This window comes from Microcaecilia unicolor, chromosome 5 (assembly GCF_901765095.1).
Source record: "Microcaecilia unicolor chromosome 5, aMicUni1.1, whole genome shotgun sequence".
In the NCBI taxonomy this organism is placed as follows: domain Eukaryota; kingdom Metazoa; phylum Chordata; class Amphibia; order Gymnophiona; family Siphonopidae; genus Microcaecilia; species Microcaecilia unicolor.
This window is the reverse complement of record NC_044035.1, coordinates 218,745,998-218,767,499: the sequence shown is the minus strand read 5'-3', so window position 1 is coordinate 218,767,499 and position 21,502 is coordinate 218,745,998. Positions and strand designations below refer to the sequence as shown.

Here is a 21,502-nt window from a genome sequence, read left to right as displayed (position 1 = left end):
AACTGGTGGGTGTAAATTCTAATGCACACTGCCAAAAAAGGGGCATGACCATGGGCATGGAATGGGCGGATCGTGGGCATTCTGAAAATCTATGCACGTGGTTACAGAAAACACTTGCTTTGCGCCTAATTTAGGCACCAGTATTTGGCATAAATGGACGTACCTAGAGTTCAGCGCAGGCATGGCCGATAGGCGTATTCTATAAACTAGCTAAGCGTATTCTATAAACCGCGCTTAAATCTAGGTGTGGTGTACAGAACACGCCTAGGCGGAAATGTTTTCAGTGCCAATTTTTCAGGCACCATATATAGAAACTAGTCCTAAGTGGGTAATAGCCTCAATATTACCAGTACCCAGATAACTGTTGGAAGGCAAGATGTGCACAGATATTAGTCACTGGCTAACATCTGGCTACTGGTATAAAATAATTATAAGGGAAGAACAGCAGCAACAAACTCTCTCCAGTACAAGGGCATATTGTGAAGTAATGCAAAACCCTATAAAAGTCACTCAGGACCTATACAGAGCAAATCTACCATACCATAACACTATTTTCCAGGAGTCACAAAACAAGGACTCTACCTAGCAAAAGGCTGGCCCATATATGAAGGGCATTGCAGAAAAACCTGATAAATCACAAAAAAAAAAAAATCAAATTTTTGACAAAGGCCATTTTTTGTATTTTAGATTTTTTTCCAGTGAAAGTCATTATTCAAAAGTTTGTTGTTAACTTCGTTATATATTAAAGCAGTGTCAGAATAACAAAAATAATGTGAAGACTAACTTCTAAAGCTTCTTAACATATATTTTTGTCTAAATATTAACGTCTGATTAATAATGCAATAGTTGTGCTAATAAAAGCACAGTTTAGAAGAAGGCAGACCCCTTTAAGGGAATGCCGTACACAAACGGGCGGAAGGCCAGGGGAGCAAAGGAGGGAAGGGAGGGAGGGGCAGAAGAAGGAAGGGATAGACAGAGATACAGTTAGGGAAGAGGGCAGGTAAAAGGAAGGAAAGGGTTAAAAAGGAGAGAGACAGGGATGAAGAGGAGGGGCGTGAAGGATATAAATGACACAGGGAGGGAACAGGCAGCTCCCTTTCATCTAGCCAGTGCAGGAAGCAAGGCTGGCCCGTAGAGTACTGGGACTTGGTGTTGCGATCATTGCCTGAGACCACACGGAGAAGATACACAACAGCTTTCTTATCATTCATACATTACATGGAGGAGCAGGGGCTAACTGACATATTCAGTGTACATGCTTTGGTTAATTTTATTCTGTCCTCCCGTAGAGCAGGAGTTAGCAGAGCACGGATAACAACCACGATAGCGAGTATAAGTTTCTTCACAAAAGCAGTAGGTATAGACAACCCGACGAGAAAATTCTCCATTACGAGAATGATGAGGGGTTGGAACAAAGAGACAGTGACACAACTGGATAGCAGACACCCTATCACAATAGACGAGCTGACACACTTATTCCAGATGTTAGGTGAGATATGTCTCAGTGCGTACGAGACCCGCCTATTCAAATGCGCCTTCTCATTGGCATTCCATGGGGCACTAAGGATTAGCGAATTAGTAGCCAAATCCAAAACTGCGGGGTTGGACATGGGAATGCTGATTCAAGATGTGACTATGAGCGGCGATGCCACGATATAGTTATTAGGAAATCCAAAACGGACCAATTGGCCAAAGGAACCCACATTCTGTTAAGACGGATAGTGGGCGACCCAACATGTCCCGTTAGTAATCTGGAAGCATATTTGGGGGGGAAGGCCGCCCGCTCAGAGCTGGCTATTAGTGCATGAAAATCATACCCCATTAACGCGATTTCAATTTTCCAGAGTACTTCACATGTGTGTCCAGCGAGCAGGCATGCAGACTAGCGTATATAGTACACACTCCTTTAGAATTGGGGCGGCCTCCACAGCAGCAGCAAAGGGATTACCCATAGACAGAATCAAAGAGCTAGGGCGATGGAAGTCGAACGCTTACAAGCGCTACTTGTTAAGAGTCCCTCGCGGTTGCCCCATGTCCTGGCGACGGTATCCTGTATTAATTGTATAACATCCCACTTCACATGATTTACAGGTTGCCAGAACGAACAGAAGCGAATTTGGATATGCGGACACTCGTACGTTCACTGGACACATAAGAGGGCGGCTATCAGACCAGCCGGGGAGAACTTTGGTATGCATGACAGACAGGTATCAATTATATGGATAAGTATTAGGGGGATGACATGGGCACAACTAATGCCGAACTTACGCTGGAAGTTGCGGACCTTGCCGCCCCCAGATGCGTTAATAATACATGCGGGAGGCAACGATTTGGCACAGGTTAACAACATAGCACTCAGGAAGCACATACAAAGCGATTTTATGGAATTAGCCAGCTGGACGCCAAGGTTCCGCTTGGCGTAGTCGGATGTCATCCCACAACAAGTGTGGAGAGGGGCGAGATCCCACCAAGCAATAGATAGGACCAGGAGGAAACTCAATATATGGATGGTGAAATTCATGCACAGCTTGAGAGGGCATGTCATCACGCATGAGCTAATAACAGAGTCCTGTGATGGTATGTACAGAGCAGATGGGGACCATTTATCAGATGTAGCGCTAGACATTTTTAATGCAGATTTGCATGAATACATAGAGTAAATAATTTTTGTAAAAGGCCGCAGCCAGGGTCAGGGGGAGCCTGCGGCAAGTGAGGAGTCGCTACCGCAGGCAGTGGCGTAAAGTTACAGCAGTGATACGGTCACAGCGACGGGTACACAGCCGACGGACAGACAAAACGATAAGAAATGTGATACTGTTAAGTGAAACAGCTTAGTGTAAAGTTAAAATGTAAACAAGAGGCCTATGCCGCATGGTAGCTGAGTCACAGCTTGTCTTCTGGCTCAGGCGGCCAGGAGGCCCACATCATCAGATCAAGAGAGAGAGGCCGGGGTGCTTCCTTCAACGGGATGCACCGAAGAAAAGGATTGTGGGTGTGTCCTCTAACGGGATACACCTGGGAGACAATTGGTGCCGCAAGAGGCACTACAGCGGGAGAACAGGCTGCTCTAACGGCACGACCTATCGGACAAAGGAAGCTGTGTACCCATACATACATGTATATGTAATGTTACTAGTTATAATGTTAAGTATTAGAAATGATGTGTTATGTGTTAGATTAAGATTGTAAATGTTAATGCACCTGGCTGCGGCCAAATAAACTCCAAATGATATCTGAAATGGACTCCAGTATATATGACTAGTTAACAAGAAGTATGTATGAGTATGTGCCGACTGCCCGCGTTTATATCCTAAATTCATTCATACTTTGATGGCAGAAGTCTCTGTGAGCTTCAGGAATTAATTTCTCAACTAAACTCTGGCCCTCTGATAATCAGCTGATGTTATTCCTGAATATTCAACACTGGGCCCTGTCACCGGGCTTTGGCATTGAATATCCATTTCTTTTTTGTTAACCGGCTAAGTCAACATTCGGCCCTTGACCACATAAGCCAAACCACTTAAAAGATAGGACTGCTATTTATGTGTCCCCAATTTAAGCAGATTATTTATGCGGGGAGGGGCTGAATATTGGCACATAATTCAACTTGGCCCCTGAAATGCCTACGAGTTGATAATGAACAGCCCTAAGAAATAATATGACAGTAAGAAAATCTCAGCTTGTCCGTAAAGTGGACTTCTCAAGGTTTTTGCGCAACACCCTTCAAATGCAGTGGGTCCTTGAACATCAATACACCTAGTAGGAAAATTCAGCAGCTGGAATTATTACTCTTCCCTACACAGCCATTCAACATTAACAGAATACCTGGCCTTAGTCACACATGCTGAACACAGATTGATCCTGACCAAGAACAGAAGAAGTAACCACAATCAAAAATAGAAATATTTAGACAAAAATGAGACTGAAGCCCCAAGAAGCTGGACTCTGAATGCAGTTCTACATCAGAGCAATAGAAACAGTGATGCATTTCCAGAAGCGTAGCCAGGTTATGACGCCGGGGGGGGGGGGGGGGGGGGGGGAGCTGAGAGGCGCATGCGCACTGCATAGGAGCAATGGACCGCCTGAAAAATAGGTGCCGGTCCATGAGTAGTGGTCGCTCCCCTGGTGCCGTACCTAGCTAAACCTCTGTGAATTTCCTCTTCCATTGTGTAACATATAAAGATAGCAGATATAACTTGAAAAAAACTGACATATTCTAGATTGATCGATAGATAGATGGTCAGTAGTATAAACATCATACCAACCTCATGGTAGCTCACATGGTATATACCATACTACAGACACCTCCCTTTCAACCTCCACTCGCTGATGTAGTCGTGGTGCAAAATAAAACTCAATATCTAGCAGAAGCCAATGCACAATTGGCTGATACGACAGCGTTTAAAGAGTTACAGCAGGATTGTACAGCACACTTGCAACAGATTATACATGATATCACACAAGACGGTCTGGAACAAGGTTTTTTGACTAAAAAAAGAACACCAGTTTTTGAATAACAAAACTCCATTGATTCCAGTTTTATATCTGTTGCCCAAGGTACATAAAGATCTGCAGAATCCCCCTGGGAGACCAATTATGTCCTCCAGGGGGTCACTGCTAGAACCTCTTTCTATATATTTGGACTCTTTTTTAAACGATGCAGTACAACAGTGTCCATCCTATATTAAGGACACGACCCATTTTTTGAGGATCCTACGTGATATACAACTACCTACCACTCAGTGTATCATGGCAACATTTGATATCAAATCTTTATACACTGTAATTCCTCAGGAGGAGTTAATTGAAGTGGTCACTATAACTCTAGAAGACAGACAGAGGCCTCATGATGTTCCTACTGATTTTTTACTATCCCTGTTGAAATTAGCTCTATGTAAGAACTTTTTCAAATTTGGCGATCAACTGTACATGCAAACATCTGGGGTAGCTATGGGTGCTACATTTGCCCCTACCATGGCTAACCTATACATGGCAGCTTTTGAAAACAAATGGCTGTCCAGTTCACCTTATAGACAAAATATCGTAGTTTGGTGGCGTTACATAGACGACATTTTTGCATTATGGAATGGTACTATTATTGAGTTACAGAATTTTGTACAATGGCTGAATCGGTGTCATCCCAAAATCCAGTTTACGGCTACCTTCTCAGATACGGTGATTCATTTTCTTGACGTGGAAGTCAGTTTAACTCAGCAGGTGTTCACAACTAAAGTGTACACGAAATCCACGGACAGGAATACTATTCTAGAATACGGGAGCTGTCATCCCAAATCACTACGTGACAGTTTACCTTTTTCTCAATTCCTTCATTTCAAAAGAATCTGTACGGATGCTAGTGATTTTAAACAACAGGCGCATTCCTTTGGTACAAAACTGTTACATCGCAGTTATCCAAAAAGGGTCCTCAGACAAGCTTATACGAGGGCCAAATATAATAATAGAGATCTATTATTACAGAATGAGAAACGAGATATGCCTGTTGATCAAGTTATGACTTTTATCATGCGGTATGTGCCAGGTAGTGAGACGGCAGCTAAGATCATTAAACAACACTGGGACATAATGCGAGCTCACCCAGTCTTTGCACAATATTGCATGCGGACCGCTTTTTCCCCGTGCTCGTAATTTGAGCGAAATATTGAGTCCGGCTGATTTTTCAAATGTAGTTGGAGCTCCATGTATGATCAATGCAGGTCATTCAAAATGTAGGAAGACTGGCTGCAAAACATGTGATTTGACTATTGAAGCTGCTTCTTTTACACATAACGGTCAAACTTATCAGCTTAAACATCAAACGACCTGTTGTACGCCTCATGTCATTTATTACATCATTTGTCCATGTCAGAAGGTTTATATCGGGAAATCGAATAGGTCTCTCAATGCGAGGATGGTCGAGCATAGATCATGTTTAGCCGGCTGTAACATAGGGGCTCCGCTTGTACAACACTGTGTTAACAATCAACACTCCATGGAATCTCTGAGATGTATGGTTCTTGACAGTATTATACCCAATGCCCGTGGTGGGAACATTGACAGATTACTGTTGCAAAGAGAAACCCAGTGGATTTACCGTCTTGATACTATAGAACCAAATGGGTTAAATACATATCTCCACTGGAACTGTTTTCTTTAGATGTCTCTTTAAAGGTTTCCAGCTGATGATGACGTCATCCCAAAGAGGGAGGTGCTACAAGCTTTAAAACAATGCTGGCGCCATTTTTTTCTGACTCTTTGTCTGCTGGTGAAGTGAGATCTTCTGCTTTGTTTGAAACTCTGTTTTGATATTACAGACAGCATTACACAGCTAAGAGCATTCTTTTTGTGTTTATACAGGTATATGCAAGTTCCCTTGACAAAGCAAGGCACCGCGAAATAGGTTCCTGTCGGGGAGGGGGGGGGGGGGGGGGGGGGGGGGGGGGGGGAGACATTCACCAGCTCTTTAATGGAATGCTGACAAGTGAGATCTAAGTAATGCAGGACTGCTGAATCCACAGCATGAGCTACAGATAATAAAGCAGCAGGGGGTTTTTCAGCCAGATAAGTCAAAACATTGATCCTGCTTGACAAGTTTAAACATTGTTTCTGCACCTGTTTAAGCTCTGTATATAAGCTACAAACGATAGTGCAAAAAAATTACAAAAAAATTGATATAAACTAAAGAACTTTTTGTTATATAAGTACAGTTGAAATATGGATTAATTTATTGCAGAACACTTATTTTGAGGTGGTTGACAGCACTATCGGTGGTTGGGGGCAGTCGATGATTATAACTGAGTCACTAAAGCTGAGGCTTTAAGGAAGCACAAAAAAGAAGTGCCTGTGTGACAGTACGAGACATCCCCTTATTAAAGCATAAATAAGTTTGAGCTGCTCCACTGACAGTTTGTTGTGTATGGTTCAAATTACAAGTGGTGGAGGGTTGCCATTTTTTGCTATAATTTTTGATTAGTCTAGAAATAAGCAGTGGATTTTCCCCAAGTCCATTTGAATAATGGCTTATAGATTTTTCTTTTAGGAAGCTATCCAAACCTTTTTTTAAACCCCGCTAAGCTAACTGCTTTTACTACAATCTCTGGCAATGAATTCCAGAGTTTAATTACACATTGAATGAAGAAATATTCTCTCTGATTTGTTTTAAATTTACTACTTTGTAGCTTCATTGTGTGCACCCTAGTCCTAGTATATTTGGAAACAGCAAACAAGCGATTTACATCTACCCATTCCACTCCACTCATTATTTTATAGACCTCTATCATATCTCCCCACAGTCATCTTTTCTCCAAGCTGAAGAGCCCTAGCCGCTTTAGCCATTCCTCATAGGGAAGTCATCCCATCCCCTTTATCATTTTCGTCGCCCTTCTCTATACCTTTCCTAATTCCACTATATCTTTTTTGCGATGTGGTGACCAGAATTGCACACAATATTCGAGATGCGGTTGCACCATGGAGCGATACAAAGGCATTGTAATATTCTCATTTTTTCCACTCCTTTCCTAATAATACCTAACATTCTATTTGCTTTCTTAGCTGCTGCTGCTGCTGCACACTGAGCAGAGGGTTTCAACGTATCAGCAACGATGACGCCTAGATCCCTTTCCTGGTCAGTGACTTCTAACTGGGGACCCTTGCATTATGTAGCTATAGATCATGTTCCTCTTTCCCACATGCATCACTTTGCACTTGCACACATTAAACGTCATCTGCATTTGAATTCCCAGTCTCGTAAGGTCCTCTTGTAATTTTTCACAATCCTCTTGTGATTTAACAACTTTGAATAACTTTGTGTTGTCAGCAAATTTAATTACATCACTAGTTACTCCCAACTCTAGATCATTTATAAATATGTTAAAAAGCAGAAGTCCCAGCACAGACCCCTGGAGAACCCCACTATTTACCCTTCTCCACTGAGAATACTGACCATTTAACCCTACCCTCTGTTTTCTTTTAACCAGTTTTTAATCCACAATAGAACACTGCCTACTATCCCATAACTCTCCAATTTCCTTTGGAGTCTTTCATGAGGTACTTTGTCAAATGACTTTTGAAAATTCAGATACATTGACCACCTTATCTATCTGGATGCCCGAACTGAATATCCAGATTTAATTCAGCTGCAGCAGCCGGTGTTTAAAAAGAAACACTGACTGCATATTGATCTGACCTTTCATGAGAGGACATAAGATTATTGTTATACACTACCAGCAATGTGTATTGACATTACAAGTTAGGCACTGTGAAGCCTTATAAAATTATTTTTTTTACCTTTCTTTTCCAAACCAGTTACCAATGCAGGTCACCACACTAGGCCAACCTGTAGTTTGCACCAACCCATTCAGTATCTGAAAACAAAGATAATATACACAATAAAGTACTGTAGAGTTCCTATAGTAAAATCATGCCCAATCCCTGGTAATCTGGTGACAAGAGAGACAATATGAAGCTATTCGTCCACAAGGAATTAAGAAGATAATTTTCAAACTGCATGCATTGCTACAAATTCCTCAGGTACTTTTTCACATGTGGTCTTTGCAACAATTTTCAAAATGAAACTGCGCATGCTTTCATTTTAATAACTGTCAAAAGAAGTACCTGCACAGACTTGCACCTACTTTTTCTGCAAATATGAAACAATATGCATTATAGCAATAATTTCTCTACCACCACCCCTGGGAACACCTCTGCTAAATGTGCATCCGATACATTCCATATCTTATGAAAAATAGTCAGTTATATGGGTACCATTGTTCCGTATCTGCAAGATCCCAGGAGAGGTTATCATGAAAGAAGTTCTATTTGCATGCCTAGATGACCTGACATTCTCATCTCAGTAGCACAGTGTTCTGGAATATGGCAGCTGTAGTGTTCAGGACCCCTGTCATTTGACTGCTCAATCTCCCAAAATATTTGTTTGAATCAGCAGGACTGACATGGACTAAATGGAGATAGCTATCTGATAAACCATGGCACAGGAAATTGAGGCATCCCTTGAAGATCTAGTACTTCCCGCCACCACATCTTCGGTGTGAGTGTGCGCCTAATGATGCCGGCATCTACTGGCACTGCACACAACCCATGGCCCACTGCGGCAGGGATGCAAAAGGAACCAAGGCTGTCTGGGAGTCCCTTCCTTCAGTACCACGAGATAGGTTGGGGCACAGGGGCGCAGCCACCGTTACAGAGTTGATTGTATATTTACATTCAGATATGTTACTAAAACCTATGATGGATTGAAGGTCATTGGATTACACAGTTGGAACAATACATTGTTGGTAAATATTTTGTTCTTTCTATTTTTCATAATTTGATTCATAAGTATCAAATATCCTGAATAATTTGCTAAAATATTATAGACACTGGGGCTCATTTTTGAAACAGAAAAATGTACAAAAAGTGTCACAAAGCCATATTTGGATGCTTTTCATGCCAATACATTCAATCGGTATTTTTGAAACAAATTATTTAAACACTAGTAAAAAAAGGCCCATTTCTGAGAGCAATGAAACGGGTGCTAGCATGGTTTTCATCGGTAGTGTGTATGTTTGAGAGAGAGTGTGTGTGAGAGTGACTGTGTGAGAGAGACTGAGTGAATGTGCGAGTGTGTGTGACAGAGTGAGGCTGTCTGTGTGAGAGTGTGTGTGTGTGTGAGAAAGAATGTGAGTGTGCGTTTGATATATATAAACTTTGTGTGTGTGAGTGAGTGAGTGAGTGAGTGATTGATTGAGGGAGAGAGTGTGTGTGTTTGAAAGCGTGTGTGTGTGTTTCTGTGTATGTGTGAGTGTTTTACACAGGTGGTGCATTCCCCTCCCCCTACCGTGCCCCTCTTCTCCCCCCTCCTCTCACCGCCCCAGTCACCCTCCAAGTTCCAGGCCACCCTCCCCCCCTCAGAGTGAGTGTATGTGCTTGAAAGAGTGTGTGTGTGTATATGTGTGTGTTTTAAGCAGGTGGTGCATTCCCCTTCCCCTTCTGTGCTTCTCTTCCTCCCCCTCTGCTCACCGTCAACTTTCCAGTCTGCCCTCCCTCCCCCCTGCCCCCCTCTTCACCCCAAGCCCTCCTCCCTCCCTGTTCTTTGCTCCCAGGCACTGAATGCAGCATTCAGGCATTGATTGTGTGCTGTGCTGCTGCTCCTCTCTCCTTTTTCTGTCCCCGTAGGAGCGCAGGTACCAGGAAGTTGTTTTGAACTTCCTGTTCCTGCGCTCCAGGGCCAGTGAGAGGAGAGATGAGTGGCTGCAGAGCAGACAGCCAATGGCGGAAGGCTGCCTGCATTTCCGTTGTTTTTGTTTTTTTTCAAGATAAGCGGCGATGTTTGAGGGGGGAGGGTGGATATGGGAAGCGGCGACCTCAGGGGGTGGGGTTGAGAGGGGAAGCGGCGAACTCGAGGGGGGGTGCATAGCATAGGGGAAGCAGCGACCTCGCTCGCGGGCGGATGGAGAGGGGAAGCATCGAACTGGGGGAAGAGTGAAGAATGGAAGAGGCGACCTTGGGGGGGGTGGAGAGGGGAAGCGGCAACCTCGTGGGCGAGTGGAGAGGGCAGGGAAGCTGCGTACTTGAGGCGGGGGTGGAGAGAGGAAGTGAAGAACCTCATGGGGAGTGTAAACAGAGCTGGGCTTCCTTGATTCGTCGAGCGTCTTTGCTCCGCCCTCGACGTCATCACGTTGTGACGCGAGGGCGGGGCAGACACTGAAGGCCAAACCAGATATATCGAGCGCCTCAAGTTCCGGCTTGAGGCTTCATCGAACGTTGGAGGTGCCTTTTATATATATAGATTTTGATATGCTGTTCATATGTCCAAATCACAAGAGGGCATGTTGGAGGCATGAAAAGGGCTGGATTTAGGCATTACTAACACTTGGGATATTTTTTCCACCATAATGGAACAAAACAAAAACATCTAGACCTGTTTTTAGAATGAATAAAGCACCCTCTTTCTGACTTACAAGCGGCTGCCATTTAAACCAGGCACCCGGAAAAGCTGTTTCATCTCAGCCCTTGCTTCTGCCATCTCTGTGTGCTGCCTATTTTGCCTGCTGCACTTATGTGAAGTGAATGTGCTATTTTTAACCCTATCAAGTGCTGCTCTTCACATCAGGAGCATTTTCCAACTATTGCAGAACTGTGCAGGGGATGTGGGAGCTGGCTCCGCCCTCTGACATCACACATGGCTGCTATTTAATCCAGGTGCTCAGCACGCACAAGCCAAAGGTGCGCTGATTAGCGAGTTCCTCTGCACAGCGACTGAGCAGTGACTGTGCAGAGATATCCAATGTTATTATCGCTGGACGAGGGACTTTATGAAGGTGCTGCTGTTGAGTTTTTTAGGGAAATCTTGATGTGATATCTTTTGCGTTGTGATTGCTGTTTTCTGGTGCATTGGTATTCAATATCTGTAGTGCTGCCTTTTAAAAGAATCTGAATCAATAGGGGGAAACAGGGAAAGGGAGGGGGGATTGGGGAAAAGGACTACAAAGTGAAAACAGTAGGACCAATTTGTTTGCTGGTTGTTTAGAAGGGAATTATATGACTGATTGTACATACTGAATATTTGATGTTGACACAATGTACACTGTTTTCAATAAAAACCGTTGAAATATAAAAGAATCTGAATCAATATATTTATTGGTCCATCTATATATAATTTTTGGGGGGTATGGCAAGCTGGGAAAGGAAACATTCTAGCTCTACTCTCTATGGATTCCAAAAATACTAACAAGATTCTTGATGTTGACAGTAAGTTTAGTGCAAATTTGTCTACCATTCAACCACATCCCTATTTATCCTTCTAAATCCATCCTGACTTATTGTACATGCTTTCTTATTATTTAAATTATTTTATCACTGATTGTAAACTACATAGATATTTTATGCTATGCAGCGTATCAAGTGAAATAAACTTATTTATTTATGACATTTATATCCCGCCTTATCCCAAACAAGTTTGATTCAATGTGGCTAACAATAAACAGTAATAATACAATATTCAACTTCACTGCTATTGAATCAGGATTCAAAGCATGCCCAAGAGCTAACAATTACTAAAATGGACTTGGGAAAATCTACTACTTATTTCTAGGATAAGCAGCATAAAATCTATTTTATTGTTCTGGGATCTTGCCAGGTACTTGTGACCTAGATTGGCCACTCTTGGAAACATGATACTGGAATTGATGGACCTTTGGTCTGTCCCAGTATGGCAATCCTTGTGTTCTTATGTTGTTATATTCATACGGCTGTGGCCTTCTTTCAGATGTGGATCTCAGAGGGCAACGTACAGCAAGGCCAACTGCTCTCTGTTAGTTAATCACACAGTTCACAGGTGTGATGAGTTCAGTTCCCAACTTCTGAACACGATCAACGAAACAGTAGTCTTTAGAAACCAGCAGAAGCTGAATCTTTGGGGACAAATCTAATTTCTTCTGTAATGGGAAAGATCCTCTCTCAAGAGCTGATCTTATTTGGAAGGGTCACATATTTATTGTCATTTCTTCCCAGAAGCATCAGGTCACAGTGCAGGTCTCTGTCCCTGAGTGCATGCTACCTCCTGCTTCCACACACCTCAGAATCGAGTGCTTCTAGCACCTGTGTGAAACCTTGTTTAATCCCCCATTATATGGGTATTAATAAGTGGTGTTGGTTTCTTCCTGGAGTCATTAGGGGGAGTGTTAGATATGTCCATGGGTGGAAGGGAAGCCCAGCCCAAGGAGAGCATTGTGGAATAAGTTGCAAAGGGAAATGTTTCTTGCTTATGATTGACAGGGGAGGTGGAGTTTGAAGGTAATAAAAATTCCTGTTTGTTTGAGCACATGATCTTTGGTTGCTTTCACCCCCACTGGGATCCTAGGAGGAGAGAGGGTATCCTGGAAAGGCCAGATAATCTATGGCTGGCTTAAGGGGGAAGTTATTGTTAGCCAAAGGCAGTAACTGGTTGAAAGCCCAGCTCGAGAGTAGGAACAGGGAAAGAGCCTGTTCAAGGCCAGAGGAGCAGTGAATGTATTTTGAACTGAGCATACCACACAGGCTATGACTGATGAAATCTGATACAGATTTCAAATTTGTTTCAATTTGATACCAGAAAAACTCTGTACTACACTGGAAAGCCAAATTTTTGAAGAGAATATAAATATCATTTGATCATAGAACATTGTTAAAGTTTGGTTTTCCTTCTACATATGCCTTTGTGTTTATACGTGATAAAAAGAAGAAAGCCAAAGCAGTGTGAAAATGGTGAAGTCCCAAATTAGAAGAAGAACAAGTGAAAGGGCAGAGAAGGAACACAGAAACACACATCATCAAAACTTCCTTATTTTGATGAAAAATGAAGCAATATAGCTGAACACTGAAACTTAATTGCTGAAGCATGATAATTAAAGCACGCACCTTTCTCTAACTTACCTGAGCAGCCAAGTAGAACCATAGGTTGTGTATATTGCAAAAATAGCCCAGCCCAAAAAGAGCAGTGAATAATCCACTGGTCAACATTCCAAAGGTTAGATAATATCGAATGGGTACACGCTCTCCAATGATTCCACTGAAAAAGTAAAAAGAAGAGTCAGAAGCAGCATTTACAGAACCAAATCAGCAATACTGTCAGGCAGCCAAGTTTAGACATGTTTAAGGTACTTATAACACTCTGCCCTGACTCCACTTGTGAGTAAACTAGAGTCTTACATTAAGAGAAACAGAATCATAACTGAGAAGTATGTGGCTTGTGTAACAATGTTCAAAAGAAGGCAGAAAAGATCCTCACGGGTATCATAGTAACATAGTAACATAGTAGATGACGGCAGAAAAAGACCTGCACGGTCCATCTAGTCTGCCCACGATAAACTCATGTGTATACCTTACCTTGATTTGTACCTGTCTTTTTCAGGGCACAGACCATATAAGTCTGTGCAGCAGTATTTCCCGCCTCCCAACCACCAGTCCCGCCTCCCATCACCGGCTCCGGCACAGACCCCGTATAAGTCTGCCCTCCCCCATCCTAGCCTCTCAACCACCAACCCCTCTTCCCCCCGCCACCCAATTTCAGCTAAGCTTCTGTGGATCCAAACAAAAAAATGAGGTCCAAAAGAAAGGGAGTCCAAGGAATTCAGTTAAAGTCTATATTTATCACAAATAGATCATCCAACAAGTGGTCAACACTTCCTTAATAAACGTGCAGGATTCGACCCAGGCTGTGTTTTGGTGATAGTGCCTGCATCAGGAGCCCAAACACACTAATACGATGTAAAAAATAAAAAAAAAAAAGGACTTTGGAGCACAACATTAATGTTTTTAATTATGAAAACTAACTTATTTCAAACCTTGAATTTGCCAAAGTAGACCGTTTTCTTCAGCTATAAGCTAAGTGTTGTTTTCACATTTAGAAACATTGATGTTGTGCTTCGAAGTCTGAGTTGTTCTTTTTTTTAACACATTAGTGCATTTTGACTCCTGACGCAGACACCATCACCAAAACACGGCCCATGTTGAGTTGTGAATGTTTATTGACGAAGTGTTGACCACTTGTTGGATGAACTATTTGCAATAAATATTGACTTTTACTGGATTTGTCACTTTCAATGTATAACAATATATCAATGTTCTTCAAAGTACTAGGTCAAAGTACTTTTTTATTTGTTCACTGTACTTTTACTTAAGTGTTGAAACAAGATTTATTTTTACATTTACTTAAGTGAAAGTAAAGCAGTTATTGACTAATAAAATACTTTTTGAGTAAAAGCACCATGACTACAATGAATGCAACTACTGTAAACGTTTTTATTCCAACAACTTTATTGCTCCCATAATTCAATCCACTTTGCTTTTAGAAATATTGGGGTACATATTCAGCCAGCAGCAGTCAGCATTTTTTTAAATGCTGACTGTCGCCGGCTAGATTAGCCTCAGATATTCGGTTCTGGGCCATGTTCGGGCACTGGCACTGAATATTAGGTGCTAAATGTGGTCGAGCTAGCCACTGGAACTTATGCAGGCCCGGATGATTTTTAGCCAGGGCTCGAATAAGATAGTTATGTGGGCCCCAGCTGAATATAGGTGGGGACCCACATAACTGGATATTCAATTCCAAGTCCCCCTGGTCCCCCTCCTGGCCCCACAAATAGCCCCATCCATCCTATCACCTCACCCAGTCCATGAGACTCAATCAACAGCTTCCTTCCACCCTCACCCCATACCCCCCGCATCTACTTTTACTTCCTGGTGGTCCTAGTGGGGGGCATTGGGGGCAGGAGTGAAGCCCCCTTGCGGTTGCCAGTGGAATATGGTTGCTGTGACCTCACATGGCAGATCATGGTACTTATGTAGTACTGTGTGTCTTCCGTGAAAGGTTGTAGCATTGTAGAAGCCGTTTTCCACAGGCAGCTACAAGGAGCAGGAGCAAGGGGACTTACACCCCTAGGACCACCAGAGAGTGTTGATATTGTAAGTAGTATACTATCCAGCTTATTTTCGAAAGAGAAAGACGCCCACATTTCGACCCAAATCGGGAGATGGGCATCTTTCTCCCATGGGCGCCCAAATTGGTATAATCGAAAGCAGATTTTGGGCATCTTCAACTGCAATCTGTCGCAGAAACGGCCAATGTTGATGTGGGCATGTCGGAGGCGTAGTGAAGGCGGGACTGGGGCGTGTTTATCGGCCGAGGAGAGATGGGCGTCCTCAGCCAATAATCAAAAAAAGAAAGGCGTTTTTAGCGCGAATTTGGGTCACTTTTTTTGGACCCTTTTTTTCACGAACAAGTCCCAAAAAAGTGCCCTAAATGACCAGATGACCACCGGAGGGAATCGAGGATGACCACCCCTGACTCCCCCAGTGGTCACTAACCCCCTCCCACCCAAAAAAAAACAACTTTAAAAACTTTTTTTTCCAGCCTGTATGCCAGCCTCAAATGTCATACCCCAGCTCCATCACAGCAGTATGCAGGTCCCTGGAGCAGTTGTTAGTGGGTGCAGTGGACTTCAGCCAGGTGGACCCAGGCCCATCCCCCCCTACCTGTTACACTTGTGGTGGTAAATGGGAGCCCTCAAAACCGCCCCGCAAAACCCACTGTACCCACATCTAGGTGCCCCCCTTCAACCATAAGTGCTATGGTAATGGTGTAGAGTTGTGGGCAGTGAGTTTTGGGGGGGATTTGGGGGGCTCAGCACCCAAGGGAAGGGAGCTATGGACTTCAGAGGTAGTTTTTTTTTTTTTTTTTTTTTTTTTTTAACTGTTACAGGTGCCCCCTAGGGTGCCCGGTTGGTGTCCTGGCATGTGAGGGGGACCAGTGCACTACGAATCCTGGCCCCTCCCACGACCCAATGCGTTGGATTTGTTCGTTGTTGACCTGGGCGCCTTCGGTTTCCATTATCGCTGAAAAACGATACCACCCAGCTCAAATCCACACAAATCAGATGCACTTGACTGGCACAAGCCATATTATCGGAAAAAAGATGGACGCCCATTTTTTTCAAAAATACAGTTTGTCCCACCCCTTCACGTACCCATTCTCGGAGAAAGACGCCCATGGAGATGGGCGTTCGCGTTCAATTATGCCCCTCCACGCCATACTTTATATTGTGTATAATTATGGTACAGCCAGAGACCCCCCCACTGGAATGGTGGAGGGCTCTGTCATAGAGCTCAGGCCATTACAGACCTTGGCTGAGTCAGAAATCTGATGGCTGACATAACTGGGAGCTTACTGGAAAAGTATGGCCTAGTTTGTAGCCCAGATTGAGGCCTAAAAGTTAAGTCAATAGATATGGAAACAAAATGGAGGATTTCAACACAAAATGGAAGCCCGTATCTGTTACAAAGTGGAATTTTCTCTAATGTAAGTTAGAAAAACAAGTTGAGAAATAAGTGAGTCATAGCAGGTGCAAAGAAAATAGGGAACTAGCTGTTCCAGAGAGGAGGGAGACTTCCTGTGAGCAGGATTGTGGTCAGCTGGTGTGAGAAAGGAAAGGCGTAGCAAGATAGAAGCTACTCATTAGCATGAGCCAATCAGTGACAACCATGATATTGGCATAGATCCAATCAGGTATATCTACTGTCATATTACCCATATCCTGAGGGCACCTATAAAAATCCGGGTATTTCCTGGTTTGAGTTAGAGAGACAAGGGTTGGCACTCTCTCTCCAAGGGAAACCAATGTGTCCAGCAGAATTCACAAATTACCTAATTACTTTCCCTTGTAAAACCTCTAATTGGTAAAAGAAATTATAAAAGATTAGCACATAATTAACACCTGTTTGCAGCTTATTATATTCCTATAATTAATTGATTGTACATGCCTGTTGTCAATCACTGATTTGACTTATACCTTAGCAAATAAACTCCTCATTCCAAATGATGATCTGTGGGCTTCACTTAATGATCAAAGGCTGTAAGTATAAATGCATTGTATAACTTGTAATCTAAATCCAGTTTGTCATAAGGCTGGTATCTTTTCCTTAGACCTAACGTCTCCCTTAGAGGCAATAACTCCTTGAGTACCCCAGTACTAGTGCTATTTAGAGATGGAGTCAGATTTAAGGTCACTTCAGCCTTCTTGGGGGGCTCGGGGCCCCCCCAATTCTCGACATTGGTGACCCTCCGTTCGATTTAAACACGCCAGAATTTTTGTCAAAGTGGGGGTTGATTCTAGCTCTTGACTAAAATTCTGTTGTTTTATCTTCCAATTGATTGCTGTCCCTCATAGAGATCTGGGCTCCTTTCCTCTGTGTTGTACTTAAACCTCTGAGAGGTACTTAACCTCTACCTCTCTGATTCTGTTTCTGGCTACTTACACTAATATTGATTGCTCCCCATCCCTGTTAGAAACTGTCCTGATGTGTTTTTGTACACGATTTATTGTTTAAATCTTCTTTCTAGTTGTACGTTGGCTTCACATTTAAAACTGCGTAGTAAGTCTTGCTTCCTTATCTTTCTGTTACTGCCAGACTCTATGGGCACTCTTTTCCCCCCCCTTTTCCTTCCTGTCATACAGCTTTAAACCACACTTATTTCTATGCCTGCCTGCTTTGGAAACCCCCGTCTGAAACTTTCATGATATTATAAATCTCCGCTTGAGAAGTCCCGGTCTGTATTCCGTCTCTGTTCCCCGTAGCCACTTTAGCTGCACTTCCAGGTTTAATTTTCGCCGCATAGCATAATTTTTGGCTGAATTTATAGACTGCTGTTTTATTTTTGCTTTCTAAAACTGTTTCTGAGACTTTCAGAATTAAGATGCTTTATTTGGCAATCTAATCTGTTGCCCGGTTTCGTTAAAACTCAGAGACAGGGGTTTTTTGTTTGTTTTATGCTGCAAGAGACAGTTTGGTAGATCTTATCGTGTTCCACAATGTGGTTATGAAGTTTTAAAGGTTTGCTTAATACAGGAGTTCTCGATACTAAATCTTATCTCTATTTCTCCTGCGTAGTCCCTTTCCTTTTTTTACTGCGACATTTTTTCACTTCCCCTTTTCTCGCTTGGGCGTAAACTTTTTTCCTGTTGTACTCCTGTAGAGACTGTTTCTAAGATGCTCATTATTACTTGGCAACAGTTTCCGGTGCTTATTTCCTGTTTCACTGAATCTATTGCCAGTCTGTCAGCCTGATTTCAATTTGTTTCTACCTGGGATTTTTTTTCCCCCTACGTCCCTTACATTCTTACAAGTGGGTAGAGCCCCTGCCATTGCTGCCTGTATTTTATGGTTTCTGCATTTATCCCTTAGCTGGTGATTGTTTTAGCAGTTTTTTCAGCAGGTGCCTAGCCGTCCTTCATATTAACACTTTCTTCTCTTACTTACTCTCCTCCAGCACTGCCCCTCCCTTCCGTGATGGTTGCTCTGTCTCAGTCTCTAGTGGTTTTACACTCTTTTCCCCACTTTTTCCCCTTGCTATCCTTTATTTTAGTTTAAATAAGACTTGCTCACCATGCTGTTACAGGGCTTTCAAAATTTATTTTGTGTATATTTCATGGACTGCTTATTGATTGATATGTTAAATCCATTTCTCTGAGCTATCTGCCAGCGTTAAGTTTAGCTCCGCCTTATACAACTGCTTACTTATTGGTTCGCTATGGTTGTCTGTCAATATTTTTAATCCCACCCAGTTCCCTCTTTAGGCATGATACTTTTCTTTCAGACTTTCGTGCTTGAATTGCAGTGCTCCTTTTTGTATTTTGATTTGTGGCTGAAACTGCACAACTTTTTACTTGTTTATTTCTAATTACATTGTCTTTTTCACTCCTGGCATAACTGAACGAATGAATTTGTACTGCTTGCTTTTGCATTATAGGCTTCTTCACTGTCAGCTATCCCGTTCTAATGCTTTTGAGTTTCTTTCTTGTGATTTGTTGAGTGGAAAATATATTGTCTAGTGAATGATGAACGTGAAATTTTTCACATTTTTTGTTCTGGCTAATATGTTTCAACTAATGGCTCTTTTATGGTTGTACCATCCCCCAAGAGCTTACATGTGTTCAGTGTTACAAATCTTTCTTTCAATTTCCTTTTTTTTATTTTATTACATCTACTTTATTTTTACCACTTTTGCAGTTTGTTTCAGGGGCTCTTCCCTGGGATATGCTATATTTTTATTTTATTTTTATTTTTTTAATTATTTTCTTATATACCAGTGTCACGCTATAACCATTGGGTTCGATATCGATGCCTGGGGCTTACACCCATTGGAGGTGACCCTTCAATGGATGACGGTATCTCAATTAGTAGAAGCAGACTTCCATTCCATTTTCGGAGTGGCCTGCGGATTCGGCATTATTGCCCACATATGAGTTACCTAGTACAGATGAGCGTGGGAGCAATATAGAGACGTCTGACGCTTTTCGTTGCGAGTTTGGACTAGTTGACGAGGGCTTTTTAATATTTTTGGAGGGTTAGCTTTTAAACGAGAAGTTTCCTAACTTTTCAATGTTGTAGCATGGTTAGCTTTTAAACGAGAAGTTTCCTAACCACAAATTTTTGAGTGGGTTGTTGTACACGAGAAGTTCTCAAATCACAGGTCCCTTGGGGTGGTTAGTTGTACACGAGAAGTTCTCTAATCAGCGGAAACCCATTGGACCGCTGCTCTCCAACTCAGGACACCTTATTCGCTGGTTTTTTGAGTTCTTTTTGGGAGTGTTTGCAATGTCCCTTTTTGGGGGCTCTATCATGGGCTGGAGCTCATGGCCAAGTAACCTGGATAGCTCTTGGCAGGCAGGGAAACCGGGTTTCTTTATGCTTTTAGAAGCACACTCTGGGGAGTGGTTTTCATTAATTAGGGGTAGAGTAGTATAGATACATAATAGCTGACACCATTCACTTTTTGTACTTTTTTCTTAAACTCTCCTTTTCTCTTTGTGACTGTCATTTGTCTGTTAATTTAATCTGCGGTAAAAGCGTTGAGCTTCCCGCCAATTAGTAATTTTTATTTTGGGTCTCTATGTTGGAGTACATTAGCAGATGCGTGAGTATGATTGTGTTATGTCTCTGTATGTTCTACTATCAGGATCATCATCACATGTTTTTGTAAACTGTTAGCACATTCTCATTTCTAGGTCTACTTGCTATCCCTGAAGCTGCCTTTTGAACCACTGACCTTGTACCAGGTTCTAGATCTAATCAATATATATATTACTACCCTAATTCATTTTCCTATAGCATGTTACAGGTCTGGAACTTATTTGTAGACCACTTGCTCACTAGGTCCCGTTATTATATATATTGGGTGATGTTGCTCACTACCCATTATATCATATCTTCCTCTCCGCATCCAACACCAGATACTGGTGATCTGACATCTATTCAGATCTCTGGTAAGGACTTTCCGTCCAAAACGAACCTTTCTATTTTGCGGTTGACCTCCCTATACCGAGAGTTCGGAAGGGCATAGTGATCCCACCAACTGTCCTCTTTCTCAATTAATTTTCTGCGCTGGAGATTACATTGCACGAATCGTGAGTATATTTTCATTTATTGTATGTGTTGCTATTGAGCTTGCCGTTGTATACTTTCATAGCCTGTTAGATTAGCACTAATTTAAATGTTTTATTTTATCAAATTTAGGATTAAGATTTTGTCCTCAATACACAGGGACACCTCTGTATGTGGGACAATAACTGTGTATGTGTATGAGTGTGGTTTTCCTTTCCTTTTCTGTCTGTGTGCTCTGACTTGTAATTGGCTACTGGAATATTTATTTTTATGTCTTTTGTTTTGAAACCCTAAACAATTCCTTAACTGTGCACAATTCCAATGATTGGTTTTGAACTACATTTAGAAATATCTTGCTTCCTCTTCTGAGCTTTAAGTTTTCTACGTATCAGGATTAGGTTACTGTTTTAATTTTATGTCTATATGTTGCTGTGTGTCCTGTGATAAATGGCATATATTAAACCAGCTAGTTATTAAGGGATCATTTCTTTAGTTTTAAATTAGTGCTCTAAGGTTACCCCGCGAGATTGCCTATCAACTGCAGTGGTAGTAAATCTCAAAGGAGTGTTTTTTTTCAGGATTGTATGTT

The 21,502-nt window shown here is 42.3% G+C and overlaps 1 protein-coding gene across 2 annotated transcripts in view; it reads right to left on the bottom strand.

The window, feature by feature from the left end:
• SLC37A1 (solute carrier family 37 member 1) overlaps positions 1-21,502 on the bottom strand; it is a 260,315-nt gene that overhangs the window by 128,487 nt on the left and 110,326 nt on the right. For both annotated transcript variants that reach the window (XM_030203782.1, XM_030203783.1), the window contains exons 6-7: positions 13,408-13,543; positions 8,284-8,360 (exon numbers count right to left, since the gene is read on the bottom strand). In XM_030203782.1, coding sequence (XP_030059642.1) covers positions 8,284-8,360; positions 13,408-13,543 — 213 coding nt within the window. The remainder of the gene's footprint in view (positions 1-8,283; positions 8,361-13,407; positions 13,544-21,502) is intronic.